Genomic DNA, 24,713 nt, shown 5'->3' with positions numbered 1-24,713 from the left:
CAGTGGCCGGCGACGCCTGAAATGTTCCGCAGGCCATTCAACGTGGCGCACCCGTCGACTCACGTGCAACAGCTCCAGCCACTGACCGCCCTTGCAGAGGGATCCAGACAGTAGCGTCGTCACGGCCCACAACAACGTCTGCCTCGAGCATCTCAAACAGCACCGACAAGGCGGCCGTCGGCCTGCCATTGATACAACGAGTATTCATGACCACGCCCACGACAACGGCCCTGGCCGCTCCCCCTCACCTTCACTCACCACGCCCGAATCGCCATAGCCTGCTCGATCCCATGTCGACGTCGTCCTCCTTCGCGAACCCGACACGCCTGTACCGCGCCGTCAATAGCTCGACCTACTCGTCCTGGCCCCGCGACCTTGCCGGCACCCCAGCCAACGACCCTGCTCCTGATGAACCACACTCAGCCACCATGTCCCGCCCCGGTCCCAACGAATCCTTTACACTGTCGCGAACAGAGGCCTCCATCACCGCGCTTGCCCCCGCCGCCGACCCTGACTCTGCCAAGAAACGCCGCCGAGAACCCGACTGGAACGAATTCTATCGCAATGGCCTTCCCAAAGAAATCATAGTCATCGGAGACAGCCCAGAGCCAACGGCCAACATCGGCCGTAAGCTTGCAAACGTCGGCACTGCTGTCGCTTCTTCCTCGGCTGCTCCTCCGCCAACCAAGAGGAGGAGAAAGGATGATGCCGTTGCACCTTCTCACGTCGATTACGTGGCTTCCCATGCCACGCCTTTGCAGAGTAGCCACCCAAACGACGTCAACATCTCTAGCGAACGCACCAGTGCGACCTTGAATACGACTGCCCCTACCTCTCTTTCCTCGAACAGCCAGCGCGACGAGGCAGCCCCCTCTTTTGAGCACAGGCGGACGACTCGCCGGCGGACCGCTGCCGAGGCAAAGCGGAAGGCTCTAGACAAGGCCAGAGCTTCCTTTCTGACTTACGAGCCTCCTCCGAATCCGCCCAAAAAGGTGTCCAACGTGCACGTTCGGGTCATCCAAGACGTGAGCAGCCGCCTCCGGCACCTCCACGCTCGTTTCCAATGGCTAATGCCTCACTCCTCTTCCGCAGCACCTCCACCAAAAGGATGTTTCAAAAGTGGATGACGATGACGGCCACTACATCGTTATCCCCGATGCAAAGCTTACCGAGAAGTGTATGTCTCCAATTTCCGCCACATGGAGGTCTCTACTAACATGCCCTAGATGAGATAAATCGTCTGCTAGGCCAGGGAACGTTCGGCAAGGTCGTCGAAGCCCGCGATCGAGCGCGGAACAAGGCCGTGGCTGTCAAGATCATCCGTTCTGTCCAAAAGTACCGCGACGCCTCGAGAATTGAACTGCGGGTCCTGGCCACTCTCAAGGCCAACGATGAACGCAACAGGAATCAATGCATTCATCTGCGAGACTGTTTCGACTACCGAGGACATATTTGCATCGTTACCGACCTGCTGGGAAAAAGCGTTTTTGATTTTCTCAAGGGAAATAGCTTCGTCCCCTTTCCCAACAGCCATATACAACACTTCGCGCGACAGCTCTTCACCAGTGTGGCATGTAAGCATTCATCAGACCTAGGGACTTGCCGGCTTGCTAATGTTCTAGTCTTGCACGACCTTAATCTCATCCATACCGATCTCAAGCCCGAAAATATCCTGCTTTTGGACGACTCCTACCAGACCTTTACGTATAACAGAAAGATCCCGTCGTCGTCGACTACCGTTAGCAGGCAAGCAACTCAGCGGCGAGTGCTACTAAACAGCGAGATCCGGCTAATCGACTTTGGCTCCGCCACATTCCAAGACGAGTACCACTCATCGGTTGTGTCAACCCGTCACTACCGCGCGCCAGAGATCATTCTGGGGCTCGGCTGGTCATTTCCATGCGATATCTGGAGCATCGGGTGCATACTCGTCGAATTTTTCACGGGTGACGCGCTGTTCCAGACCCATGATAACAGGGAGCATTTGGCCATGATGGAGGCTGTGATTGGCTCCAGGATTGACACTCACCTGGTTCAAGAAGTCAACAAGCTACACGCCAGGAGCTCGGGAAGCGGGCCGAGGTAAGCCAAGCCCGATCGGCCATCAGACTGCCCTAACTGGCTTCTCCTAGATACTTCAAACGGCTGAAGCTTGATTATCCTACTTCCGAGACGACGCGCGGGTCTCGTCGCTTTGTGAATGCGATGAAGAAATTGCAGGTTCGTATGAGTTGCGGTGTCCATGTGCGATAGCGGTTAAGCTGATTTTGCAGGATATTGTCCCTCCCAACAACGCGTTTCTGAAGCATTTCCTCGACCTTCTGAAGAGGATATTCGTGTACGATTATTCACAACGCATCACCGCCAAGCAGGCTCTAAACCATCCCTGGTTCAGAGAGGTGGCTCAGTCCGATGACGGAACCGAGGCGGCCAAGATCCGGATGGAAAAAGAACGGCTCGAGCAAGCAACCGGGCGACATACACACGGCGTCCCATGAGGCACTGTCCATTCCGTCGTTGCTTCCTCCCGGCATGTCTTCCCGCAGCCCTCTTCGCGAGAGATGAGCCTTGGATGGACAACGACGTGGGGGATGGACAGTTCTGGACTCAGCCTCGCCCCATCAGCTGCATATATGTACAACCGAATGCGAGAAAGTCGAAAGGAGCATGTTCCCTCGTGATCTGAATATCGCTGTCTGGGGCCGAGCAACGCGCGCTAGTCGTTGGTGCTGAGAGCTTGCTTCTCATTGACTTGGGTTCAGCAGCAGCTTGGATCAGTCCCTACTTCCAGCTAGAGTTGGCGATGTCCTGTTCAGGTTATGCACCAGTAGTACTCTGAGGGCTTATTGACAGGACTGATTCACGCTCGCCTACTACGAATGGTGTACTCCAAGAGAGCATGAAGACGGGTTTCGAAACAGGTGATGGGAAGTATCAGGCACATCAACTGCGACGCCACAGAGCCTGAACCACGCGGCCACCAAGTTAACCCGCATTCATCAGATCCCCTGATTCAATCCGACCGTGCCCCCGGCCTCCTCAACGACCCGAGAACATCCATTGTCCAGCGAGGATCTGCGCGCCCCTCAGAGCTGGGTACGCGTCTGGAGGGTTGTCGGGCCGCCGGTCTTCCACCGCGCCCTCACTGCGGCGGACTGTTCTCTGGCGGCGGTTACGCCTGGGCACCGCGTGTGACAAGAAGGCGAGCGATGAAGTGATGAAACGAAGGGCGGGAAAACGGCACATTGAAAGACTGGATTGGCGACGGTGCCATGCTTGGGAAGGAACAGCACTTGGTAACTTGCTTGAAATGTCAGCTCGAGTTTTCCGTTTCTTCGTCGCTGCCCAAAGGTGGTTCCATTGTCACGTCTCACACGACCAGGTTGCTCTCATGGGCAACCGAGCGACCTCCCCAAGGTCCATCGCCTTCATTCTCTCAAGACGAGTCATCGCAACGCCATCTCATCCTTCGTGCATCTTATGCATGTCATCAGGCGTGTGAACATGCAGGAATCTCAAGGCCGGCGTGGCCTGCCCCCCCCCCCCCCTCCCCACTACCGGACAGTGAATTGGAAATCGAAGGCAGTGGTCTTGCATTTTACTGCTGGCGCTGGGCATGAGCGACTACGAGAGAAAGTATCAAGCCTTCAAGGCCAATCGGGGGTTGCTTTCCAAACGCATACCGTCACGGAGCAATCTCGTCAAATTCAGAAACGCTGCTTTTCGTTCCTCTGCTAAGTCGCTATGGGAAGCTTGCTCTCCAATCCCAATGCAAGCGTATCGATTCGTCAAGCCGGGCTCGTCGAATCACCCACGCTCCCACCCCCGCTGCTACCGCTGCTTCCGCTCGCGCCGTTCCTACGGCCAAAAGCAGGCCGAGGGCGGTGGCGTACCGCGGCGGGAGGCGACCTCGAACCGTCGTCGCTGGCCTGCGTGAAGCCGCTGATGTCGCTGAGCATGCTCGAGCTCCGGCCTCGAGCCCTCGGGCCGCGTGGCTCGAAAGCAAGTGCCGCGGGGGGAGGGTGCCAGGCGGCCATGCTAGGAGGCCGAGACGGCGCAGGTACGGAGGGGTGCATGTCGCTGGAAGAGGTCGCCCAAAGACCCGCTGGATAGTGCGCCGGGGCCATCGGGGTGGGATTCCATGGGTTTGGTCGCTGAAACGACGCATGGCCCGTTTCGGTCACCATGGCAGGGTTCACGTCGAGGCCCATGCCGTTGGCAGGGTTGAGGAAGCCTTGCATGGCTTGGCGCTGCGTCTGAAGACTGCGCAGGTGCTCCCTCCGCCCGTTGTTCGCGGCAATGACCTGCCCGAGCCGCTCAACGTAATTGTGCTCAATCTCGGCCATTTGCTCCAGCCACGTGCTTCTCTCCTGTCTGCGACGTTCCACCTCGTCGAGCCCTCTGGTGTTGGCGTCGGCGATATTGGCGAGCTCGTTTTCGACCTTGGCAATGCGAGTGGCTACCTTGTTACGTCGGGTATTGAGATTTGACTGTTCCACTTCCTTCGCCTTGACCTCGCCTTCCAGCCGCGATTTGTGTTCCCTGAGCTCCTTCTGCGCGGCATCAAAAACCTTCTTCTCGGCAGAGTAGGCTCGTTCCGCCTTCTTCTTGCGCTCCGTGAGCTCGGGTGTGGCGTCGCAGTTCTTGAGCTGTTCGGCGAGACGCTGCGTGTCTCGTTCGGCTTGGGCCTTTTGCGTCTCCTGCTGTCGAATCTTTTGCTTGTACTTTTCGTCACTGTTCCCGGCAGAGGCGAGCTGATTATCGGCGAGCTCGTTTTCCTTCTTCAGCGTGTTGATGCGGATCTTCCATTCCTTGCGCCACATCTTGAGCCGGTTCTTCTCGTCGGCAAGCTTAGCCTCGGCGGCGGCAATCGAGGTTCGGAGCGTGGTGGCGGGCGAGTCGGGACGGAGAGGCTGCTGGCCGTTGGGCAGGCCGGACGAGAGGGCATCGTGGTCACGAAGGGGCTCCTTGACCGTGCGGATGCTGGTCGTGAACAGGACCTGGTCGGTCCGGGCATCCACAAACTCGCAAACGTACTTGGATGCAGGGCGCAAGCCGTAAATATCGCCGGTCCATCTGAGCCCTTGGGAGCCCCCCTCATCCGACTCGTCGACAGGGAATATGCGCGTGGGTTGCCAAAAAGCATTGTTGATCCGAACGTAGAACGGTTTCGAAGTGTCCACACCCGCGGGTCGGGTACCTTGACTGCTGGCCTTGGATAGCTGAGGCGACTCTTCGTCGGGGTCCGGGAAGCGGCTGGTGCTGAAGCAAACCTCGTCGCTACCAATGTACGAAATCCATATTTTTTTGGGCTGCCGGTTGAAGGACGGGGTATTTCCAGAGTTATGGATGTCTCGTTTGTCGGAGCTCCCGCTGCCCCAGCTGGAAAGCTCAATTTCCTTCATGGCCACAATCTTGGTGCTGGCAAGGGCCGCCCAGAGCGGCTGTTGCAGGCGGACTTGGGCGCTCTGTTTCCTCTTCTTCTTCGTCATGGCCACTGGATGAGAAGATGCCGGGGGAGGACCAGCTTCTGTGTCGGGAGCGATCGGGTTGGTGTCGTGGGCCGAATCGCCAGTGGGGGGTGCAGTTGCGGTATTCGATGCGCCCCCGCCGGTCGCCGTAGAAGGCTTCGCCGCCTCCGGGTCACCCGTTGCGGCCGCCGCGTGGAATCTTTCACGCCTGAGGTACCATTCCCGAATATATCTCACGATGCCTTGGGTCAGGATGTGGATGGCGAGGATGCTTTGAATCCAGCCGTGCGTATCTCTCTTATCGTACGGGGCGGACATGGCGGCAGACGCGGCATTCGTGGTCGTGGTTGTCACTGTGGGAAGCGCAGTGTTGAAGACGGCGTGCACGCGCCATGCGTCGGGGAGGTGCCGCCCCAGGCGAGGCCAGTAGCACTTGGAGGCACGGACTAGCTTGTGGAGCAGGACCCAGGTGAAGCAGACGGTGACGCCTCTCGAGGTGCCATGCTTGGTGCTGGTGCCGCCGCCGAGCGTGACTGCAATGACGGGCTTGGCGAACTCGAGCATGGAATCCTGGATGGGCGGCCAGAGAAAGACCCAAATGAGGAAGAAGAAGAAGTCCATGCACATGACGGTCGCGAGCGAAGGCGTGTGCGAGTTGCTGTCGAGAATGTCGCCAAAGTTGATATTCCAGCCGGCTCTGCTGGCGACGGGCGGGACAAAGGTGAGGGAGGCAAAACAGGCATAGACCAGGGTGAGGGATAAGTATGGGATATGCATGAGGATGATGAGGATGGCGAGGGTGTCTTGGATGGGCAGGGACCTGACGACGGTTGCAGCGAGCTCGAGGGGGCCAGAGTCGCGGTGGACGTCGGCGTTCTTCATGGCATTGACGTCGATTTGGCGGTGGCCGCCGTCGACGAGGCCGGAGTTGCCGTTTGCGCCCATGGTGGAGTGGCAGGATTCGGACGAGGCCTCGGAATAGGTGCCGAACGAGTCCCTGCGAGAGGCATCACCCGAGAAACAGTCGAGGCCCGAGGAGTGAGACGAGGCTGTGGCGGGAGCGGCGACGGCGGCATCGTCGGGGCGTCTCTTTGGGTTGAGGGGGGGGATTGCGGCAGACGCGGGCGGCGGCGGCGAGGGCGCTGGGGCGGCGAGGTCGGGCGACCTGGCAGAGCCGTTGAGGTGACCGTGGCTCTTTCTGGCCGAGACGCGTGTGCCAGGGCCTACGAGCCCATTGTCGGGCCTCGAGTCGCGGTGGTTGCCTGCGGCGGCGCCTGGCTGTCGCTTGCCCGAGCCCGACGCACGAGGCATGCGCAAGCCTGTTTGTTCCCACGGTCCTGCAGACCCAGCAGCCTCGAGCAAGGCAGGGCCGGCAGCATGAGCAGCGGAGGGCGTGCAAGCGGCAGGAGGCAGCGCCTAGGCGGGAGGCGGTTCGGTGGTGTTGACGTCGGCGTCGCTCGACGTCAGGGAGCCGGAGCGAGGGAACCGGAGGGCGGTCTTGTTGGATGCAGAGAGACTTGACGAGAGCGGCCGAGGAGGCGCGAATTAGGAGGGCAGCGGCGTCTCTCTGCACAGGTGAGGCTGGTGGTGATGGCGCGTGGCAGTCTTTTCCATGCCACAGACAGCGTCAGGAGACTTTACGCCCGCTGGAGGGAAGGAAGGGTGGAAGTGACGGAAGGGGGATAAACGGGAACCAGGCAGGTACTGAAATTGGCAGGTACCCGTGACCTTGGTGCTGAGAGCTGGGCCGCGGCGGGACCTGGGGCCACGCACCCAGAGCAGCATATTATTGCCTCAATTGTTAGGTACCAAGGGGGCACGACGCAGGTCGGTCGGTACTCGGTCCTGGCAGGTGGGGTTCAGGGTGGGTGCCGGAGGGGTTGTGTGTTTTTTCTTCTTCTTTTTTTGCTCTCTCTCATTGGCGACATCCACATGGCTTGTAATGTTGCTGCTACTCTCTCCACGTCCGGAGGCAACTCCATCGATTGGCCCTGCATCAAGACCAGCGGGTCGTCGATATCCGGTCCAATCCACTTCATGCCTCGTGCCCTTTCCTCGGTAGAAAAACTGCATGTCACGGAACCCAGTGCGGTGGATATGTGTTGGTCCCAGGCCTTGTGGTCAAGCCACGCCTTGGAGCAGCCCAGGACACATGGCCAGGACTGCACCTTCTCAAGGCAGCAGTCTTCTCATCAACATCCATCGTGAGACGTCGAAGACGCGAGAGCAAGAAGCAAGACGAGTAAAGAAAGCCCAATGCGTGGAAAGAGTCCAGGGCTCCACCCGTTGGAATGGGTGGAGAGCCCAGGATATCCCCAGCCGCGGGCGGTGCCTTCATGCTGAGATGTGTCTCACGCGCTACATCTCGCCCCGGCTTTTCCTGCCGGTGACTACGCACACACACTTGGTCTCCATGCCATCTCGTCTGCTAAGCAGCTCGGTTGATCCAGGTAAGCCTGGAAGCACCAATCACCGCTGGCATCGACGCTTCATGGCGTAGGTTAAGCTTTTACTGTCCGATGCAGCCCGTGTGGTCTCTGCCTCTCTAGGCTGGCTTTATACGGCCGGGGACTATCACATCAAAGCACCACTTTGCGAGATCATGGGTGCCAGAATTTGCTCAGATGGAGTCACATATACAACATGTCGTTTGCCATTGACAGACTCCTGTATCAAGTACTGTAACACAGCCTCCAAAACGTAACGCTACCCGGCAGTCGCCCATCCCAGGTCCAATGCTGTCCACCGCTCTTTGATGGCAATCCCGAGCCACACCGACTCGCCGACTCTGTGTTCAAACGGCTCTCTGCATCACAGCCGGCAATGCTTCACAACAAAGGAACTCCTCCCCGAGCCTGGCAGTGCGCCGTGCCGGGGCGGCTCTTTGATCCCACCTGTTCTCGTGGTAAGTGCATCAAGAGGGGCAAGGGGGACGGTCTCGGGGGGGAATAGCTCGTTGTAATTTACATAGTAACGCACAAATAGGCAAGGTGGTGCTGCCATGGCGCCGCCGTTCGTCCCTTGGACATGATTTGTCTGGCTGCGTGATCGGCCGCCGTCTACCCGGGTCATCGATCGGTTGGCCCGCCGGAAACCGCCGGCTTGCCAGCTTCGAGCCTGGGTAGCCGCTAGACTGGCATTTCGAGGAATGAGGTTGGTGGATGGTGCCCTCGTTTCCTCGCATGAGCATGGCCAAAGAAGGCGCAGTTTGGTGTAAACCGAGGCACCGGTTCCATGCTGGCCGAGTGGCCGAGCAGGGTCCTTGCATCACTGTGACACAATTCTCCAGTGCTCGTGGAAACCCCCAGCGGACTCGGGGAAGGGCGTCCATGCCCGCAAGGGGGCGAGCACGAATCCAACGAGCATGGAAGAACCATTCTCCAGCCATGACGCGCATCCCCCTCCGGTACCTGGGCACGTGCCTGGCTGCTATCAGATATCGCCCTGCTGCGCCGAGAGCCTGTTGACTGCCGCCTGTACCCACTCGATGTACAAACTACCTAGGGACCTATAGTTACCTAGGTAGTCTCAACTGCTCAGCGGGGCGCAGCTACGATATCATCGTGCGAAAAGCACCTCCTGCTTTCACGCCCGCGACTCAGCAATGCTCGGCCCAAACCTCGAGCTGAGGCGGCAAGTCATTGCCATTTACAAAGGTCAGAGACTCTCTTCGCCCTCTCAACGACCCTCGGGACTGACACGCGCCAGAGCTGCTTTACCTCGGGCGCGAGTATCCCCTCGGCTTCGCCTACTTTCGCCCGCGGCTTCATAAGGCCTTCATCTCGCGTGCCGCTGAGCGGGACGAGGCCAAGATTCGCGCGGGCATTGCGCAGGCCCAATACGTCAAAAAGGGCATGTAGAGCCAACCAACAGCTCCCCTAGAAACATGATACAGGGCCGCTGACCACGAGCAGAAATCGAGGCCTTGTAAGCTCTTCGCCTTCTGTCTCTGCAGTCCTTGGAAGCAACGCCCCTCAGACCTCATCACGCCATGCCTCCAATCAATTGCCTCTTTCCGCCAAGAGGGGGAGGCACAGCATACAAGCCATGCCTTGCATATGGAATCGAGTCCAGGCTATCTACCCATTCCACCCATCATTACCCAGGCCGCACTGCTCTCACTCTCAGTCTCTCGGCCCCATCACCTGTCCCTTGCATGTTTCCAGAAGATTCTTTCCGGACAGCCGGGCAAAGAAGATGAATGACCGTTGGACACGCCCCAGAGAAAAACACCTTCCGGCCAGTTCCGTTCCAGGCCATGCTTCATCGTGAAAAATGACAAAACTGGCTAACGACTCGAGGGGTATACAGGTACTATCTGAAACGTTATCGCGTATTGAGAAAAAGGTATGATGCCAATGCGTAGTCAGAATATCCAACTCTCCATGCGCATGTAAATAAAGAGAAGCGGGGGGTGGGCACGCTGTTCCTCGGATTGGTAGATGGATGCACGCTCTCGCAGGCTGATGCGCGGGCGTATCGTCGAATAGGACGTAATTCAGTCCGCTGGCGTCGGGAACACTTGTTGTCGTGGCCTCCAGGACGGAGGCTCGTCGTCGTCGCCTCTCGGATCTCATTCTTTCTCTCCCCCGCTCACCTTCTTCGTCGCCCACCAGGCACCAACCTCCAGGCACTCGCCCCAGCTCGCCCCACTGTCGCCCATCAGATCGCCCATCATCTTGCCTAGCCACACATCCCACTCATCCTGGCTCTTGCCGCTGGCCTCGCGCAAGACGGGCTCCAAAGCCTGCACTTGCTCGACCACCGTTAAGAGAGCCGTGGCGCGGAGCGCACTCTGACCAGACGACAGCGCCCGCTGCTCCTGCTTGGGCGACGTGGCCTGCTGATTCTTGGCCTCGGCGCCTGGAGTCCCATCCCCACCGGCGGCGTCATTGGCGCCTTCACGTTCCCATCGTACCTCGCTCAGGGGTATGGCGAGACGACGCGACCTGACATCGACGAGGTCCGACTCCTGAAGTAACGCCGGGCCAATAAGAGTGCAGGGGACGGGGCTTAGGCGGCGAGCCTCGAGAGCCCGCGTGAGCCAGGTGTTGTAATCGATGAGAAAGGAATTGAGAGGAGCGGAGAGCGGAGTGTTTGCGGACAAGACGTAGGCACCGAGGCTTGAAGCAACCTCCAGCTCGTCGGCGTCGCCGGTCGGCATCGTCCCGGGGGCATAAGGACGGAGCATGCGGATGAGATGATCCGATTCCCAAATTTCAAGGGCACCACCAGGTTTCAGGAGACGCAGGTACTCGTTGAAGATTTCTTGGCTCGAAGGCTGGTGGAGACTTACCACGGCCAGGCTCATGTCCTTGGCCATGATGAGGTCAAACTGTTCTTCCTCTGGTAGGGGCCAGGGCGTCACGCGAATGTCGTGGCTATAAAACTTCCAGCTCATGTCCGTGTCGGGGTTCGGGGCATCCGCCGCTGCATCGGTACTCGTGGGGCTCAATGGCGCCACGTCTATGCCGGTAAATGAGATGCCACCGTGGCCACGGCCCTTGTAGTACCTGTGGCACATCATGCTCCAGAACCCCGAACCACAGCCGACCTCGAGCACCCGCCGGGGCGGGTTTTTGGTGAGTGACGGAGAGCACACGGGCGCCCCGAACAGCTGGATCAACAGCAGCGTCCGCAGGGATTGACGGTGAAGCTCCGTCAGGTCAACCGGGAGGGGGTACGGAAGCTCCGGGTTGCTGAGGTAGGTCCGCCCGTTGCGCTGGACAAACGGTCTCGGGGCCAGAGGAGTGTCCCTCGACGAGGACGTGTAAGGGCCAGAGGTCATGGTGGTTCGGGCGGAGAGGGAGGCGGTGCCGCTGGCCGACGAGACCGACTCGGCGCTGGCAGCGTGGGGGTTCATCTGGAGGCAGGGGTGTGAGGACCTGATGGGTTCTGGAGTCCCGGGCGGCGAGGATGGACGATGCTTACATCGGAGGCGCGCACGTCCTGAGCAGCAGGCTGGGGGCGATTCATGGACGAGGGCGACTTGGCACGAGACGCCAGGCTGGAGGAAGCGACCGAATCGGCGACTGGGTTTTGCCCCGCGGCTGCGGCAGTGTCAGGGGCGGCGGCGGCGGGGCGATCCGTCTGCAGGGACGTCTCGCGAGACGAGTGGCTTCCGCTCGAGGTCCTGGAATGGCCAAGGGCACGGCGAGATGCTAAATGATCAGCGTGGGAGGCCGAGTTGGAGCGGTGGGGATGGCTGCCCGGGCGACGCTGGGCCCAGGGTCGTTGGACGGGGATTGGCATGATGACGGCAGAGCTCTTGAAGGCCGCGTTGAAGTCAAACTGACCCGCCATTGTTGGCGGTAGCGGTGGCCCGTGCTGGCCGGCGCAAACGGATTCGAGGTCTCTCTGTCCAGCTTGGGTAGGGGTCCCATAAATAAAAATCGGGTTGCGTGGTCGGGATGCTTCAGGTTGCTGCTCCCTTGTCTGCCCCTGTCGCGCAACCTGACGAAGCGCTGGCCAGAAAGTGATGTGTGCCCTGTGGAGACGCGCTCCGTGCTTGGCGCCGTGTCCCTGCGATGGTGTCGGATTGGAGCGTCGTTTCGGCCTCGGAGATAGGCAGCTCGATTGACGTCCTGGCGAGAGCCCTCAACTCGGCAGCGGGTCAGGGGCCAGCAGCGCAGTGTCAATGACAAGGACAAGGCCTCGCGCGGTTGATGCTGCAGCCACTCAACCACATCCAATCGATGTCGATGGAGACCGTCTTGGCGGGTGATGAATGCTTCACTGAGGTTTGTAAAAGTCGCCGAAGAGCTTGTTCCGTTTGTCCTCGGGCGGCGCAACGTGGCAGGATGCAAAGGGCAGTGAAGGTTGCCTGGACCTTTTGGTGGCAGATTGCCTGGTCAGCGGTGCGCGAGATTCAAGTTCTGCTGGCCCGGCATGTCGCAATGGTTCGCATGTCTAGTCTCTCAGCCCGTCAGACTACACGAGAGTAGAGGATGTACAGTACGCATGAAGCTCATGGAGCTGTCGTGTCCAGTCCAGGGCGCTTCGACGCAGCGAGGGTTGCTTGCTGTAATGCGGCGTCGACGTCTTTGCGGCAAACAGGGTCCTCCAGTCAGGGCTCGGCCTGACGAGCGACTGACGTGATGTACGGCCTGTTGTCCAAGCTGCGCGGTGAATTGCTTCCCCATTATCTTCATGTTGCTGGGCGAAGGTTTGACGTGGTTTGCCTTGCGGGGCACGCGCAGCAGCAAGCATCAATCGTTGGCAACTACCGTGCGGAGATGATGTAGTACACACTGTAGCATCCTTGTTGGCCGTTGGTCGACAAGCCTGGTCCAACGCGACAGGCTACAGTGTGAGGTCGCATGGCCTACCGTGCAATGCCTGTTTTCCTGATTGTCCCTCGACAAACAGACTGTTGGTGAATCGCATCCATTGCCCAGCTCGATCCTAGACTTTGTTTTTCTTCTCTTTTAGTCATGAAAGAGCGACGCCAACCATCATGTTCGCCTGCAAGCAGCCTTGTTGCGGCTACACGCGGTTTGCTCCCATCAAGCGCGCTGCTCTGGGTCCCTCGGTTGGTGATCTGCAGGATCTCTCTACACTGTAGATGCGGCCAGTGACAGCTGTCAGCGCGGGAACAAAGGCAGAGGGCATTGGAGGTGGCTTACCGTTGCATCCAAAAGCTCGACGGACCCCGTTCAGCCGACCCCGTGGCACTGACAGCTGATGGCAGCATGTGCCTCCATGGCAGTTGGGGATCGTGGGGGCAGTGCTGCGGCTCCCTATCCTACGAGCACACGGTCATTTGCCAATGGGCAGCCAACAGCCTGCGTCAGGCACGCCGTGTGCAGAGCCGCGGCAAGCGCCATCACGCGAGCAAGCAGCCTAGGGCTCCTCCAGTTTGCGACTAGCAATTCATTGGCTTGAAATGGACTGCTCGCTGTTGAGAGATAGATAACAAAGGTTGGCACAGCAAGCAAATCCGTGCCACACGCGACCAAAAAACTACATGCTTTGCGATTCTAGTCTTCGGATGGCGTGATTGTCCCGCTAACCATGCGATTGGAAGCTCGTCTTATTCTTATCGTCGTTGCGTGGCACCACCATGTGTATGGTCAGGCCGAGCCGGACTCGATCCTCGACTTTGGTTTCCCATTGACCCTGCGATGCCCGTCTTGCATGCGCCCAAAACATGCTCTGCCGATGCCTGCAGCGTCTCTGTGTGTTGATGCTGAGAGTTCCAACAAATGGCCACTCGCCTAGTTACAAGGGGTCGGGACACTTTGGCACCTGTAATGGCCATAGCGCAGGCAAAAGTCGCGGGCTTCGTCGATGAATCAGCCAACCGTCGGTCGTTTGCCTGAAATAAAGTCGCTTCAAGGGTCGGGGACGAGGGCGCACGTGACGCGCGCGGACCCGCCAATGCACGTGATTTTGCCTGCTTGCTCCAAAGGCAGCCAACTTGTCACCGCAAAGCCAGCGACGGCCGAAGATGATCTCTGGTTTCACCCTCGACATCGGCCACTATTATTCTGCCAAAGTATCAGTTGGTTTTCTTCAGAGTTACCATCACTCCATTGCACTCATTCGTTATTGTACGTTGCGCGCGCCCCCTCCCTCTCCCCGCCGCCAGCTGGCCCAGCTGCCCGCCAGCCTCGCTCGCCCTCTCTCCCATCGCCATCTCGAGCTGACCTCCTCCCCCCTGCAGAGCACGCCAGGCCTGGAGCAAACATTTCACGCCTGCAATCAGCCGTCTCACCTCGTCAACTCCTTCTCGGCTGGCGACGCCAGCGAATCATCTTTTGTTCACGCTCCACACAAAGCCAGCCTCGAAGGTGCACGCGCCGCTTTGTCCCGCCGCTCAATGGGCCTCTGACGACGCCGTCACCCTCGACCGCCCGGGCTTCCTACGATTGCACATGCAGAGGTACTCTCGTCGCTTCCAGACCCATGCGCCAACACGAGCTCTGCCTTCTGTCCCTCCTTTCCACTCTCCCGTAAAGTATTGCACCGACCGACCTACCGAGCTCCCTCGCCATCCATTTCACTGCCCCGCCTCGCCTGCGACGACAGATGGTGACCAGACCGCGCCTCAGTCGTTCGACGCAAACACATTCCACACCGAACCTGCGACGCTGCCGACCAGTCAAGCCCGCAGCTGCCAAGCCTCGTGCCGGCTCTCCTCCCCAACCTCACACCATCAGCCTGGCCTCGCGCTTTGAACCCAACAAGACAACAAAGCTGCAGGCATGTACTCCCAAAATCACCAGCAGGGTCACAATGCGCGACTGAACGGGGCGGGCCGCGGGATGCCAAACTTGCTGTACAACTACCAGCAGCACGCACAACATCAGCACCCCTCCCAGCCCCAGCATCACCAAGGCCTCCAGCATGAGCATGGCATGCCCAACAGCAACGGGCTTGCCCACCACGCATCCTTCACCTCGGGCGTCATGGCCAACTCGTCCGCCTTTAACGCCAACGCCTTGCCTAATGGGCATTCCGGCAACAACGGACGTGGAGGCCAGGGCCCGCCCAACGAAATGTGGCAGGAACAGCTGCGGATGCACAAGGAGTCTGAGCGAGCTCACTCCGCCATGACCGATCAACAACAACCGCACTACTATGCCAGGCTCAAGGCCTCGGAAAACAGAGGAATCGGCGGCCCGCCTCTATCAAGCGCCAAAACTCAGGCCGACGGCGAAAACGACGAGATTGACAGGAGACGCCCCTACAATGTCGAAAAGGAAACGCGGCGGCAGGACTGGCACAACATGGATATGAGCGGCCAAGGTCTCAGGAACCTGGCGCCCGAGCTGTTCAGATACCAATTTCTCAACGAGCTCTACATTGCTTCCAACAAGCTCACGCGCCTCCCCAAGGAGATTGGTGAGCTCCGGCAGCTGCGCCATCTCGATGCCTCGTTCAACCAAATTTCGGAGCTTCCCCCTGAGCTGGGTATGTGCACGTACCTGAAGCAGCTGTTGCTCTTCAACAACAACATCCCGGAGCTGCCGTTCGAACTGGGGTCTCTTCATCTTTTGGACATGCTTGGAATCGAAGGCAATCCCTTGGAGCCTAACCTGAAGCAGGAAATCATGGAAAAGGGCACTAAAAGCTTGATCAATGCGCTGCGAGAGGGGGCTCCTGGTAAGTATCCTCCTCACCAGGTACTCTTACGTGCCTGTGACCGGATGCTGATGGCTCGTGGCAACAAAAGTGCCGCCGCCCCCGACAGCCCGGAAAGAAATCGTCATCCAGGAAGACGTCTCACCCAGCCTGGAAAGAATCAAGGTCTTCTCGTGGAACGTCCTCTGCGACAAGTATGCGACTGCCTCAACTTATGGATACACCCCCACGGGTGCCCTGAACTGGGAATATCGCAAAGACTGCATCCTAGAGGAGCTGCGGCTTCGAGACGCAGACTTCCTGGCGCTGCAGGAAGTCTCGACGGATGCGTTCAAGGAGGACCTGAGCCCCGAGCTGGCGCAGATGGACTACAAGGGCGTGCACTGGCCCAAATCGCGGGCCAAGACCATGTCAGAGAAGGACGCCCAGACGGTGGACGGATGCGCCATGTTCTACAAGCAAAGCAAATTCATCCTGCTTGACAAGCAGCTGATTGAGTTTGCTACCATCGCCATTAACCGGCCAGACATGAAGAACCAGCACGACGTCTTCAACCGCGTCATGCCCAAGGACAACATTGCCGTCATATGCTTCTTTGAATCGCGCCTCACCGGTGCCCGGGTCATCCTCGTCAACGTTCACCTTACCTGGGACTCGGCACTGGCCGACGTCAAGGTCATCCAGACCGGCATTCTCATGGAGCACGTCACCAAGTTGGCAGAAAAGTATGCGAGGTGGCCGGCCGTCAAAGACAAGAAGATGATTGTCATTCCGACGTCGCCGAGCGAGGCCGAGGCACCGGCTCCCCAGGCCGAACCCGGCCCGAGCCAGGAGTATCGCACCAACACGGAAATCCCGCTGCTGGTTTGCGGCGACTTTAACTCGACAGAAGACTCGTCAGTGTATGAACTGATGTCGATGGGCCGCGTGCCGCCGGACCACCTGGAGCTGAGCAGCTACCAATACGGGAGCTTTACCCGCGATGGCATCGAGCACCCCTTTAGCCTCCGGGACGCGTATGCCCACATCAAGGGTACCGCCGACGAACTTCCCTTTACCAACTACACGCCGGGCTTCGCCGACGTCATCGACTACATCTGGTATTCGACCAACTCCCTGGAGGTGGTGGACCTGCTCGGCCCGCCCGACGCCGGGTACCTGAAGCGGATGCCGGCGTTCCCGAACTGGCACTTCCCCGCCGACCATATCCAGATCATGGCCGAGTTCATCATCAAGGGTCGCAAGGATAAGAAGCACGCTTCTGAGCGGGATCAAGCCGAGTTTGGCAGCGGATCCGGGGCCGGACGCGGCTAGCGATTGGATGGAGGAGGATGCGTTTGGCCCTGCCGAATGGATCTTGGGGGCGGGGGACGAGATCCTGCTTTTTGCCTCAATCTGGATGTAGTTTTGGGTTTTGCAAATAGGAGTTTACGGATCTTGCAACGGAAGGCAGGGGGCCGGTCGGATAGGCGAGAGGTTGCGTGTACCTATGGCATGTAAACGGAGGGTTGAGGGGGTCGGCGGGGGGCAGCGCCTCTGTACCTTTGGGGCTTGTAGGAGTTGATGACTGACTTTCAGGAATCTCTGGTTCACGATGGGAATGAGTGGTGTGGCTGAGAGAGAAGCGTAGAGCCCCTCGTGGCCGTGATGTCGATGGCAATGATGCGTGAGAGTATAATCGTCTACTGAGAGGCCGATCGAGCTCATCATGCCAACTTGCAGAGCCGTCCCCAAAGCTACAATGGCCTGCTCTTCATCGCGGAGAGCATGATAAGCCGCCACAGGATTGGCATGACTTGACACCCCGGAGGGCCCTCTCTTCGGAATCTGCCTGATTTGTAGGCTGCGAGCTCCTCCTATCTGAGCTCGGAATACAGCTTCTAGAGCTCCTCGACAGGCAGCACGTCAACCATCATAAGCCACGCGATCGAGAACAGCGAATAGAAACACGTCGGTGGAGGCGACGACTCTAAATTCTCGTTGTATATGTGTACTGCTCTGCTCCTCTATAACCTCGGCACCGGTGGCATCGACTCTATCGAGAAGAGATTTCCATTTGAACCTACACGAAACGCCGACACGCCAAAACCGGAATCACGAAAGCCCCGTCAACTGAGCAGAATGTCATATCCGTCCTTTGTGATCCTCACCTCTTCCGCGCCGAACCCATACTTGCGTCGAATCAGCTCGAAAATGATCAAGCCTGCACTGGTGCTTGGCACCTGGCGGATGGCGTTCCACCAGAAGCCGCGGTACAGCCAGCGGCCCAGGCTCTGTCCCTCGGCGGCGGCCTCGGCGGCGCATCCCCCCCACGTCTCCTGATAGGCGCGGTAGTAGGCGCGCAGCATCCTCCAGCGTCGTCGCGGCTGGTCCGGACTCGCCACGGCCGTGGATCCGCGGTACCGGGCTGCCTTTTGGTCGAGGTCCTCGAGGTGATCCCAGTGCTTGACTTGGAAATGCGTCAGAGGATGGAGGAGGAGCTGCTGGGTGAAGGATGCGCTGATGCCGGCGCAGAGGAGGAACATGGGCTCTATGGCGTAGTGCGGCCGTATGACGATTGTCTCGTCCTCGGCATGGCGGTGGGACGGGTGCTTGATGGCAAGCACGTCGACGATGTCGCGGCCCAGACCACCGTAGTACCAGGTCACAAAGCGGTAGTAGGCCTGGGCCTTGACATACTCAAAGGTGCTGAAGAAGACGGCGCTGCCCAGGCTGTCCTTTGCGAACGACAGGGCCCATCCGGCAAAGATGCCGCGCACTCCAATCTCGCGGAGCTTCTCGGCGCCAAAGGTCCACAGGCTCCGCGGCCTGCCGCTGCCGTCGCTGGGCATAAGGTCGCGGTGGTCGTAGCGCGCCTGGAGGGCATCGAGCGGGGCGGCCACGACGCTCTGGAGACCGCCGGCGAGAAAGCCTGCGGCAAAGGTATGCGCGGGCGACGGCGGCGGATAGGCCCTCTTGCTGGCTTTTGCGCTCTCAGGATGAAGCCGGCCGAGGATCTGGAGGTAGCTCGTGTACAGGACGGCGCCGACGCCGACGTTGGCCACGAGGGGCGGCAGGATCTGGCGAGGGACGACGCCCCATCCCTGATGCTTGATGACCGAGGTCAAGACACCGGGCGTCGTGCTGCGCATCCAGAGCCACGAGTGGCGGAGGATGAGCGACAGGCGCGACGCGGAGCGGTCGTCGGCCACGGCCTGCCACAGACGGCTGGTCTGGGCGTTGTGGACGGTGCGCGCATAGGCCAGGTAGTCGACGCGGGTGCGGAAGAAGGCCTTTGCCGGGGCACGGAAGTAAAAGGCGACGAGCTGGGAGCTCAGAGCCCTCACGCCGGCGGCCGAGGCGGCCGTCGCGGCGTTGTTACGGGGCGCCCGTTCCGGCAGGTCCTCGGGGTTGGCGACGATGACGGTAAGGACGCCGGCGCCGCGCGGGTTGGGGACCGAGGCGGTGGCAAAGTCATTGCGGCCCGGCGGCATGGCTCCGGCGGCGCATGGTGGGAGAGGTTGCTGGTGGTTCGAGTGAAGCTGTCGTGGAGTGGGAGAGGTGCGTCAGGGATCCGATACGCGTACCGGAGCCTATATATAATATATCGCTCTAAAAACATTATCACGTATTTCCGGCTAACTTTTCGAAACTAAGCCTAAAATACGGAAAAGCATACGCCTAGAACCCTCGCGAATAGTATATTACGCCCCCCTAAGTATAGCCTCGCGCAGCTACTAGCGGGTATAAAATATACTACTAAAGTTTATAACTTAGGCTAGGTTTTCCCCTATATAGGTAGAAAACTCTTTCCCGCCTTCGCTAACTAAAGATATATAACCCCCGCTAACGGAACTTAGCCTAGACCTAACCTAGGACCCCGGCCTAGGCCTAAGGCGGGCCCTATCGACCCCCCCCCCCCTCTTTAACCTAGGGGATAAAATAAGTACCCTAGAGGCTAGGGCCCGCTTAAGGGAAACTTTAAGAGGCTAACGCCCTTTAAAGACTTTAAAAGAGAGGCCTAAAGCCTAAGACTAAGACTAAGGCTAAGAATATATTAAGATAAAAGATAATAAAATAAGCTTAGAGCTTACTTAAACTATTAACTTAACTTAGCTTAGTAGGCTTAAAGCTAGCCTCTTTAAGCTTAGTCTAGCCTTACCTTAAGCTAGCTACTTTTAGCTAAACTAGCTTCTTAAGTAAGCTAAGAGGTAAAAGAAAGCTACTCTTAATAGCCTTATTAGCCTTATACCTACCTAACCTATACTTTAATACTTATAATAGTAGTAGCCCTAGTACTAGCCTTAGTACCCCTTTCTTAAAGACCGGGCTTAGGGCTTCTTTTAGTAGGCCTTCTAAGCCCTTAAGGAAGCTTAAAAAATTAAACTTATTTATAAGACCCTTATAAAAGGGCTTAAAAAGGTAGCTATAGGGACCCTAGACCGCTAATAGCCCTTATAATAGCCCCTATAATAGCCTAAGGCTGCTTAGTAGCTTAAGGCTACCTAGGGAAACCTTAAAGCTAGCTTATAAGGTAAAGTTACTATAAGAAAGGTACTTAAAGCCCTAGCTAAGGCCTTAACCTTAGCTAAGACCCTAGCTAAGAAAAACGTAAAGGAGGACTTTTAGCTTATTTTAAAGCTAAAGAAAGGATTACTAACGCTAACTATTAGCCTTATTACCCTTTAAAATAAGCTTAATAAGGCTATATAAAAACTAGCTATATTAGCCCTATTAATTTTAAATAAGAGTAATATAGTTATATAATAAAGGCCCTTTATATAGTAAAGAAGCTTTTAAAGTAGTAGGAAAAGTAATCCTTATACTTAAAAGGGCTACTTATTAAATCGGCCGACCTCCTTACTAACTAAACTAAGCTAGTAGCTTAAAGCGTCCTTAACCTCTTAGAAACCCTTATTATTATAGGACACCTTATAATCGATAATCTAGGTACCTATAATAATATCTACTTCCTTTAAGGAAGTTACTATTAACTCCCTAAGACTCTTTATAGAAGAAGGAACCTAAAAGTTACTAGGTAAACTCTAGGAAATTACTTAGAAATTCTAGAAATAATAACCTAATAAATTATATAGATATTTTATAGAGAATTCCCCTTATAAATATAATATATAGGGAATATACTAAGATTTCTTAAGTAGTAATAGCTTCTTAGCGATTATATTAATATTTCCTTAAAAAGTTACTATAAGATTATAGTAGGGAAATTATAAGGAAATACTTATACTTACTTAAGGAAAGTACTAGGAAATATCGCTAGATATACTATATTAATATTATATAATTATAACGTTAAGATATTACTTAGTTAAAGCCTTAAGTAAGGTCTTATACTCGCTATAGTATATATAGAGGATAGAGAACCTACTAAATCTTAGGTAGGTAAAAAAGAATATATATAGGTATTACTACTCTTACTTTAACTTATAATACTAATAGCTAGCTTATATTTAATATATATAATAATATATAGTAGCTAGTTTATTTAATTACTTATTAAACCTATTCTTAATTTAAGTAAACGGTAAGGTTAAGTACCGGCCTTATATTAAGGGACTAATATATAATAAATAGTAGTAGTTTTAATTCCCTTTAATTTTTATTATCCTAAGATTTATATTTAGTAGAATAAAAGATAAAAGAAATAAGAAAAAGGATAAGTTAACCTTAACCTATAAACCTTAATATCGTCTTAGGAAGAAAGCTCTTACTCGCGTATAAATAGATCCTAGCTTCTTAATCCCTTTATATTGAGAAAATACTTAAGGAACTTTAGATAAAGGTAGAACTTTAATATATTTAAGCCTAAGTACTATAGCGCTTCTATTAGCGGTTAAAAAGATACCTATTTCTAAGAAACTTCCTATTAAGTTCCTATAAAAATAAAAGATAGCTAGATTAACTACCTTAGTAATAAGAATAATACCTAGAGGAATTAAGGGTAGAACTTTTATAATATAACTTACTAGCTTACTTAGCTAATCGTTAAGGCCTATAAAAATAAATTAATAACTTAATATACGTTTTAATAATAAGGTAATACTAGCTATAAGCAATAACGCCTTATATAAATTAATATAGTATAGCTTCCCTTGCCTTACCTTAACTACTTTTATTAAAAGAATAAAGCTTTAAGGGCGTATTAAACTATAATAACTAAGATAAGGAGGAACCTTTTAATAATACTACCCTTAGGAGTACTTTTATAATAATAACCCTAGCTAACTAATATAAGGAGGGCGCTATAAGGACTAGCCCTACGCCCCTTATATTAGCTATAGTAGGGAATATACTATAGCTCCCGCTATAGAAACTAGATAATAAATAGTTTAGACCCCTAAGGCGTAATATATAAGAGCAGCGCTTATAGTAGTCCTCCTTAATATAAATTATCCCTTTTATAACCTTTATATCTAACCCTTAGTATACTATTAACTAGCTAGTAAGCTTAATTATAAAAGACGCTCTTATAAGACTACTAGTAAAAGCTATAGTAAGAAGGACTAAGGAGAATACTACTATAAACCTTTTATAACTACCCTTAATATATATTAAACTAAAGATATATAGAAGTTTAACCTTATAAGCTTATTTAATATAATTCTTACGAAGAGAGATATAAGAAGTATATATAAAATATATAAAGGTAAAATTAAAAGTAAGGGGTCGGATAGGTAGGGCAGAGCTATTTAATTCTTACGGGGGCAGTAATTATAGTAGGGGAGTAATTATTATATTGCCTTAATTCTCCTTCTTTCCTCTATCTAACGCCCCTCTTTATACCTATCTAGCATCTTAATTAATAAAGAAGATCCTACTTAAAGAAGCTACTAATATCCTTTTAACTACCGAGCTTTTTACTAGTTTTTCCCCTCTTTTCTAGCCGTTGCCGGTATATCCGTCTTATTTCTCGCTACCTTTATAGGAAGCTATCGCTACTTCTACTTCCCCTTATACCCCTACCCTCCTTTCTATACCTCTTTTTAGCTCCTTCTTCCTTTTTCTATACTAGGTATTTTTAGCTTCCTTAGTCCCTCTTACTAAGGGATATCTCTAAGAACTATAAAATTAAGCTACGCTTTGCGATATACCCCCTTAGCTATAGCCTGCCCCTTAAGGGCATAGCTAATATAGCTTTAGGCTAGTAAGCGTATAGAGGAGGTTCTTAGCTCTATACTTATCCCTTTACTTAAGGAAAGTAGGGGCCCTTTTAGGTCCCTAGGCTCTTTTAGACCTACTTAAGGAATAGGGGCCTAAAGAGGGGAAAGTCCTATAAGAAAGGGGGCCTTCTTAGAAGGGAGAAACCTAATTAAATAGGGGGCCCTTTAAAGGGAAGACCTCTTCCTTTTCTTTAGCTATAGACGTTACCTTCTTATACGGGCTATTAGCTCCTCTCGTAGACTCTTAAAGCGGGCCTCTAAGGATAGCTTCTTATAAACGTCTTTTAGCTTAATTTACTATAAAAAGATAGCTAGCTTTTACTTTAGTAAGGGCTTTATAAGACCGTTTACTTTTATCGATACCGTTAAAACCTAATAAATAAAAATAAGTCCCTTTTAGACCTCTTAGTATAACTAATACTAATAGATATTAATATACTATAGCTAGGTTAATAGCTCACTATTTTCCTTTATAAGAATTCGTATAGTCTATATATTATCGTATTCTATAGCTAATAGGGACGGAATTTATAGTTATAAAGATATTAGTAGCCGGCTAAGGAAAATCGCTTCTTTTAACGCTTTTAAAAGAGCTAGTAGCTCTGCCTTTATACTTAAAGTAGTAATAGTAGCTTACTTCGAAGCTCTCTAAGCAATAGTTCCTTTAAAAAGGGATATAATATACCCCTATAAGCTCTTTTTATTTAAGGAGTTATCTATAAAGGACGAATCGCTTAAATAAAAGAAGATTTCGGTAGCTAATTTCTTCCTTCCCTACCCTCCTAGGCGTAGACTATATAATCTTATTAAATAGAGATAAAGGATAGCTTAGTCTACTACTTCTTAGTATATAGGGCTAGGATTCTAGTTATACTTAGCTAGCTAGGAGACTATAAAAGAGATATCCGGTCTAGTAGAAATAGCTAAAAAAAGCAGGGAGCCTACCTTCTATTAATATCGGTGTTTTTCTTACTCCCTAGCTTAAAAGGACGGATTAAGTAAAAGCTCTTTATTTAATATAAGTATAGAGGGAAGCTTCTTATCGAGGGAATTAAGGAGGAATTTATAAGCGACCTTATCGATATAAGCGTCCTAGGTAAGCTAGATAGTCTATTAGGATCTATTCTAAAGGATTTATATCCCTAAGAACTACTTTAGCTCCCTTAGCTTAGTTATCTTATACCTTTATTATAGGCCTTTTATAGCCTCCCTTATAGTAGCTTCTTCCTCTTTTAGGTAGGCTTAGATAATATTATCGATATAGAAGAAGACTATAATTTTACCCTTTTATATTATATACGGTTCCTAAGGGACTTTCTTAAAGCCTAGGGCTTTAAGGGAACCGGTTAAATACTATTACTAAAGAAAGGGTAATCTTTATAATCTATATAAAGCTTTCCTAAGCTATAGAACCTTTCTTAGTTATTAAAAACTAAGTAGAAGGTATATATAGATAAATTCTTCTTCCTTAAGTAAGTAGTTAATAAAGGCGTTAACTATATCTATCTAATTAAGTTTAAGGTTAAATTTTACTATAATAGCTATAAGGGTCCGAAAAGATATCCCTACTAAGGTAGTTACCTTAGTAGGTAGATCCCCTTTTTCCTATTAATTCCTATAGATAACTAGCTAGGCTTTATACTTTTAAAGGAAGCTATATTTATTAGTCTTATAGATAAAGACCTACTTATAGCTAAGGACCTATTTTCCTTTTACCTTTTCCTTAAGGACCTTTTTAAAAGACCCTATCTCTTTATATAAGGCTAGGTAGTCTTTTTAAGCCTAGAAAAACTAGTCTTTAAAAGGGTGTCTTTCTAGCTACTTTTAGTTTACTAATAAGTCTAAGAGGTCTCTTTTATATACCTTCCTTACTAATAGCTATAGCTTAAAAAGCTAGCCTACTATAAATACTCTATAGGAACCGTCTTTTATAGGCGTTAGATAGAAGTCCGAAAAATAATCTAAATAAGGGAGTTATTAGTCTTCTTTAGTAACT

The 24,713-nt window shown here is 53.4% G+C and overlaps 6 protein-coding genes across 6 annotated transcripts; 3 read left to right on the top strand and 3 right to left on the bottom strand.

Annotated features, from left to right (window-relative positions):
• Positions 1-290: 290 nt before the first annotated feature.
• Positions 291-2,498, top strand: HRG_06216 (kinase; the record flags this gene model as incomplete). Its single annotated transcript, XM_044864687.1, has 9 exons — positions 291-641; positions 690-1,025; positions 1,093-1,177; positions 1,227-1,574; positions 1,623-1,704; positions 1,780-1,920; positions 2,017-2,082; positions 2,133-2,220; positions 2,274-2,498. The coding sequence occupies 9 exons, from the start codon at positions 291-293 to the stop codon at positions 2,496-2,498; spliced, it is 1,722 nt and encodes a 573-aa protein (XP_044721219.1).
• Positions 2,499-3,788: 1,290 nt separating this feature from the next.
• HRG_06215 (putative ubiquitination network signaling protein acrB) lies at positions 3,789-6,782 on the bottom strand (the record flags this gene model as incomplete). Its single annotated transcript, XM_044864686.1, has 2 exons — positions 3,789-3,995; positions 4,065-6,782. The coding sequence occupies 2 exons, from the start codon at positions 6,780-6,782 to the stop codon at positions 3,789-3,791; spliced, it is 2,925 nt and encodes a 974-aa protein (XP_044721218.1).
• A 2,293-nt stretch (positions 6,783-9,075) lies between these two features.
• Positions 9,076-9,331, top strand: HRG_06214 (uncharacterized protein; the record flags this gene model as incomplete). Its single annotated transcript, XM_044864685.1, has 2 exons — positions 9,076-9,127; positions 9,180-9,331. The coding sequence occupies 2 exons, from the start codon at positions 9,076-9,078 to the stop codon at positions 9,329-9,331; spliced, it is 204 nt and encodes a 67-aa protein (XP_044721217.1).
• A 713-nt stretch (positions 9,332-10,044) lies between these two features.
• HRG_06213 (methyltransferase domain-containing protein) lies at positions 10,045-11,774 on the bottom strand (the record flags this gene model as incomplete). The annotated part of the gene is made up of 4 exons (XM_044864684.1): positions 10,045-10,334; positions 10,377-10,443; positions 10,498-11,334; positions 11,403-11,774. The coding sequence occupies 4 exons, from the start codon at positions 11,772-11,774 to the stop codon at positions 10,045-10,047; spliced, it is 1,566 nt and encodes a 521-aa protein (XP_044721216.1).
• Positions 11,775-14,677: 2,903 nt separating this feature from the next.
• HRG_06212 (endonuclease/Exonuclease/phosphatase family domain-containing protein) lies at positions 14,678-16,871 on the top strand (the record flags this gene model as incomplete). Its single annotated transcript, XM_044864683.1, has 2 exons — positions 14,678-15,578; positions 15,649-16,871. 2 exons carry the CDS (start codon positions 14,678-14,680, stop codon positions 16,869-16,871), a joined length of 2,124 nt encoding a protein of 707 aa, XP_044721215.1.
• A 794-nt stretch (positions 16,872-17,665) lies between these two features.
• Positions 17,666-19,030, bottom strand: HRG_06211 (mitochondrial carrier protein; the record flags this gene model as incomplete). The annotated part of the gene is made up of 3 exons (XM_044864682.1): positions 17,666-17,906; positions 17,961-18,468; positions 18,517-19,030. The coding sequence occupies 3 exons, from the start codon at positions 19,028-19,030 to the stop codon at positions 17,666-17,668; spliced, it is 1,263 nt and encodes a 420-aa protein (XP_044721214.1).
• Positions 19,031-24,713: the final 5,683 nt, after the last annotated feature.

This window comes from Hirsutella rhossiliensis (genome assembly GCF_020360975.1).
Source record: "Hirsutella rhossiliensis strain HR02 chromosome Unknown scaffold00005, whole genome shotgun sequence".
NCBI classification, from domain to species: domain Eukaryota; kingdom Fungi; phylum Ascomycota; class Sordariomycetes; order Hypocreales; family Ophiocordycipitaceae; genus Hirsutella; species Hirsutella rhossiliensis.
Note: the sequence above shows the minus strand (reverse complement) of the source record. Positions and strands in the feature narration are given on the sequence as shown.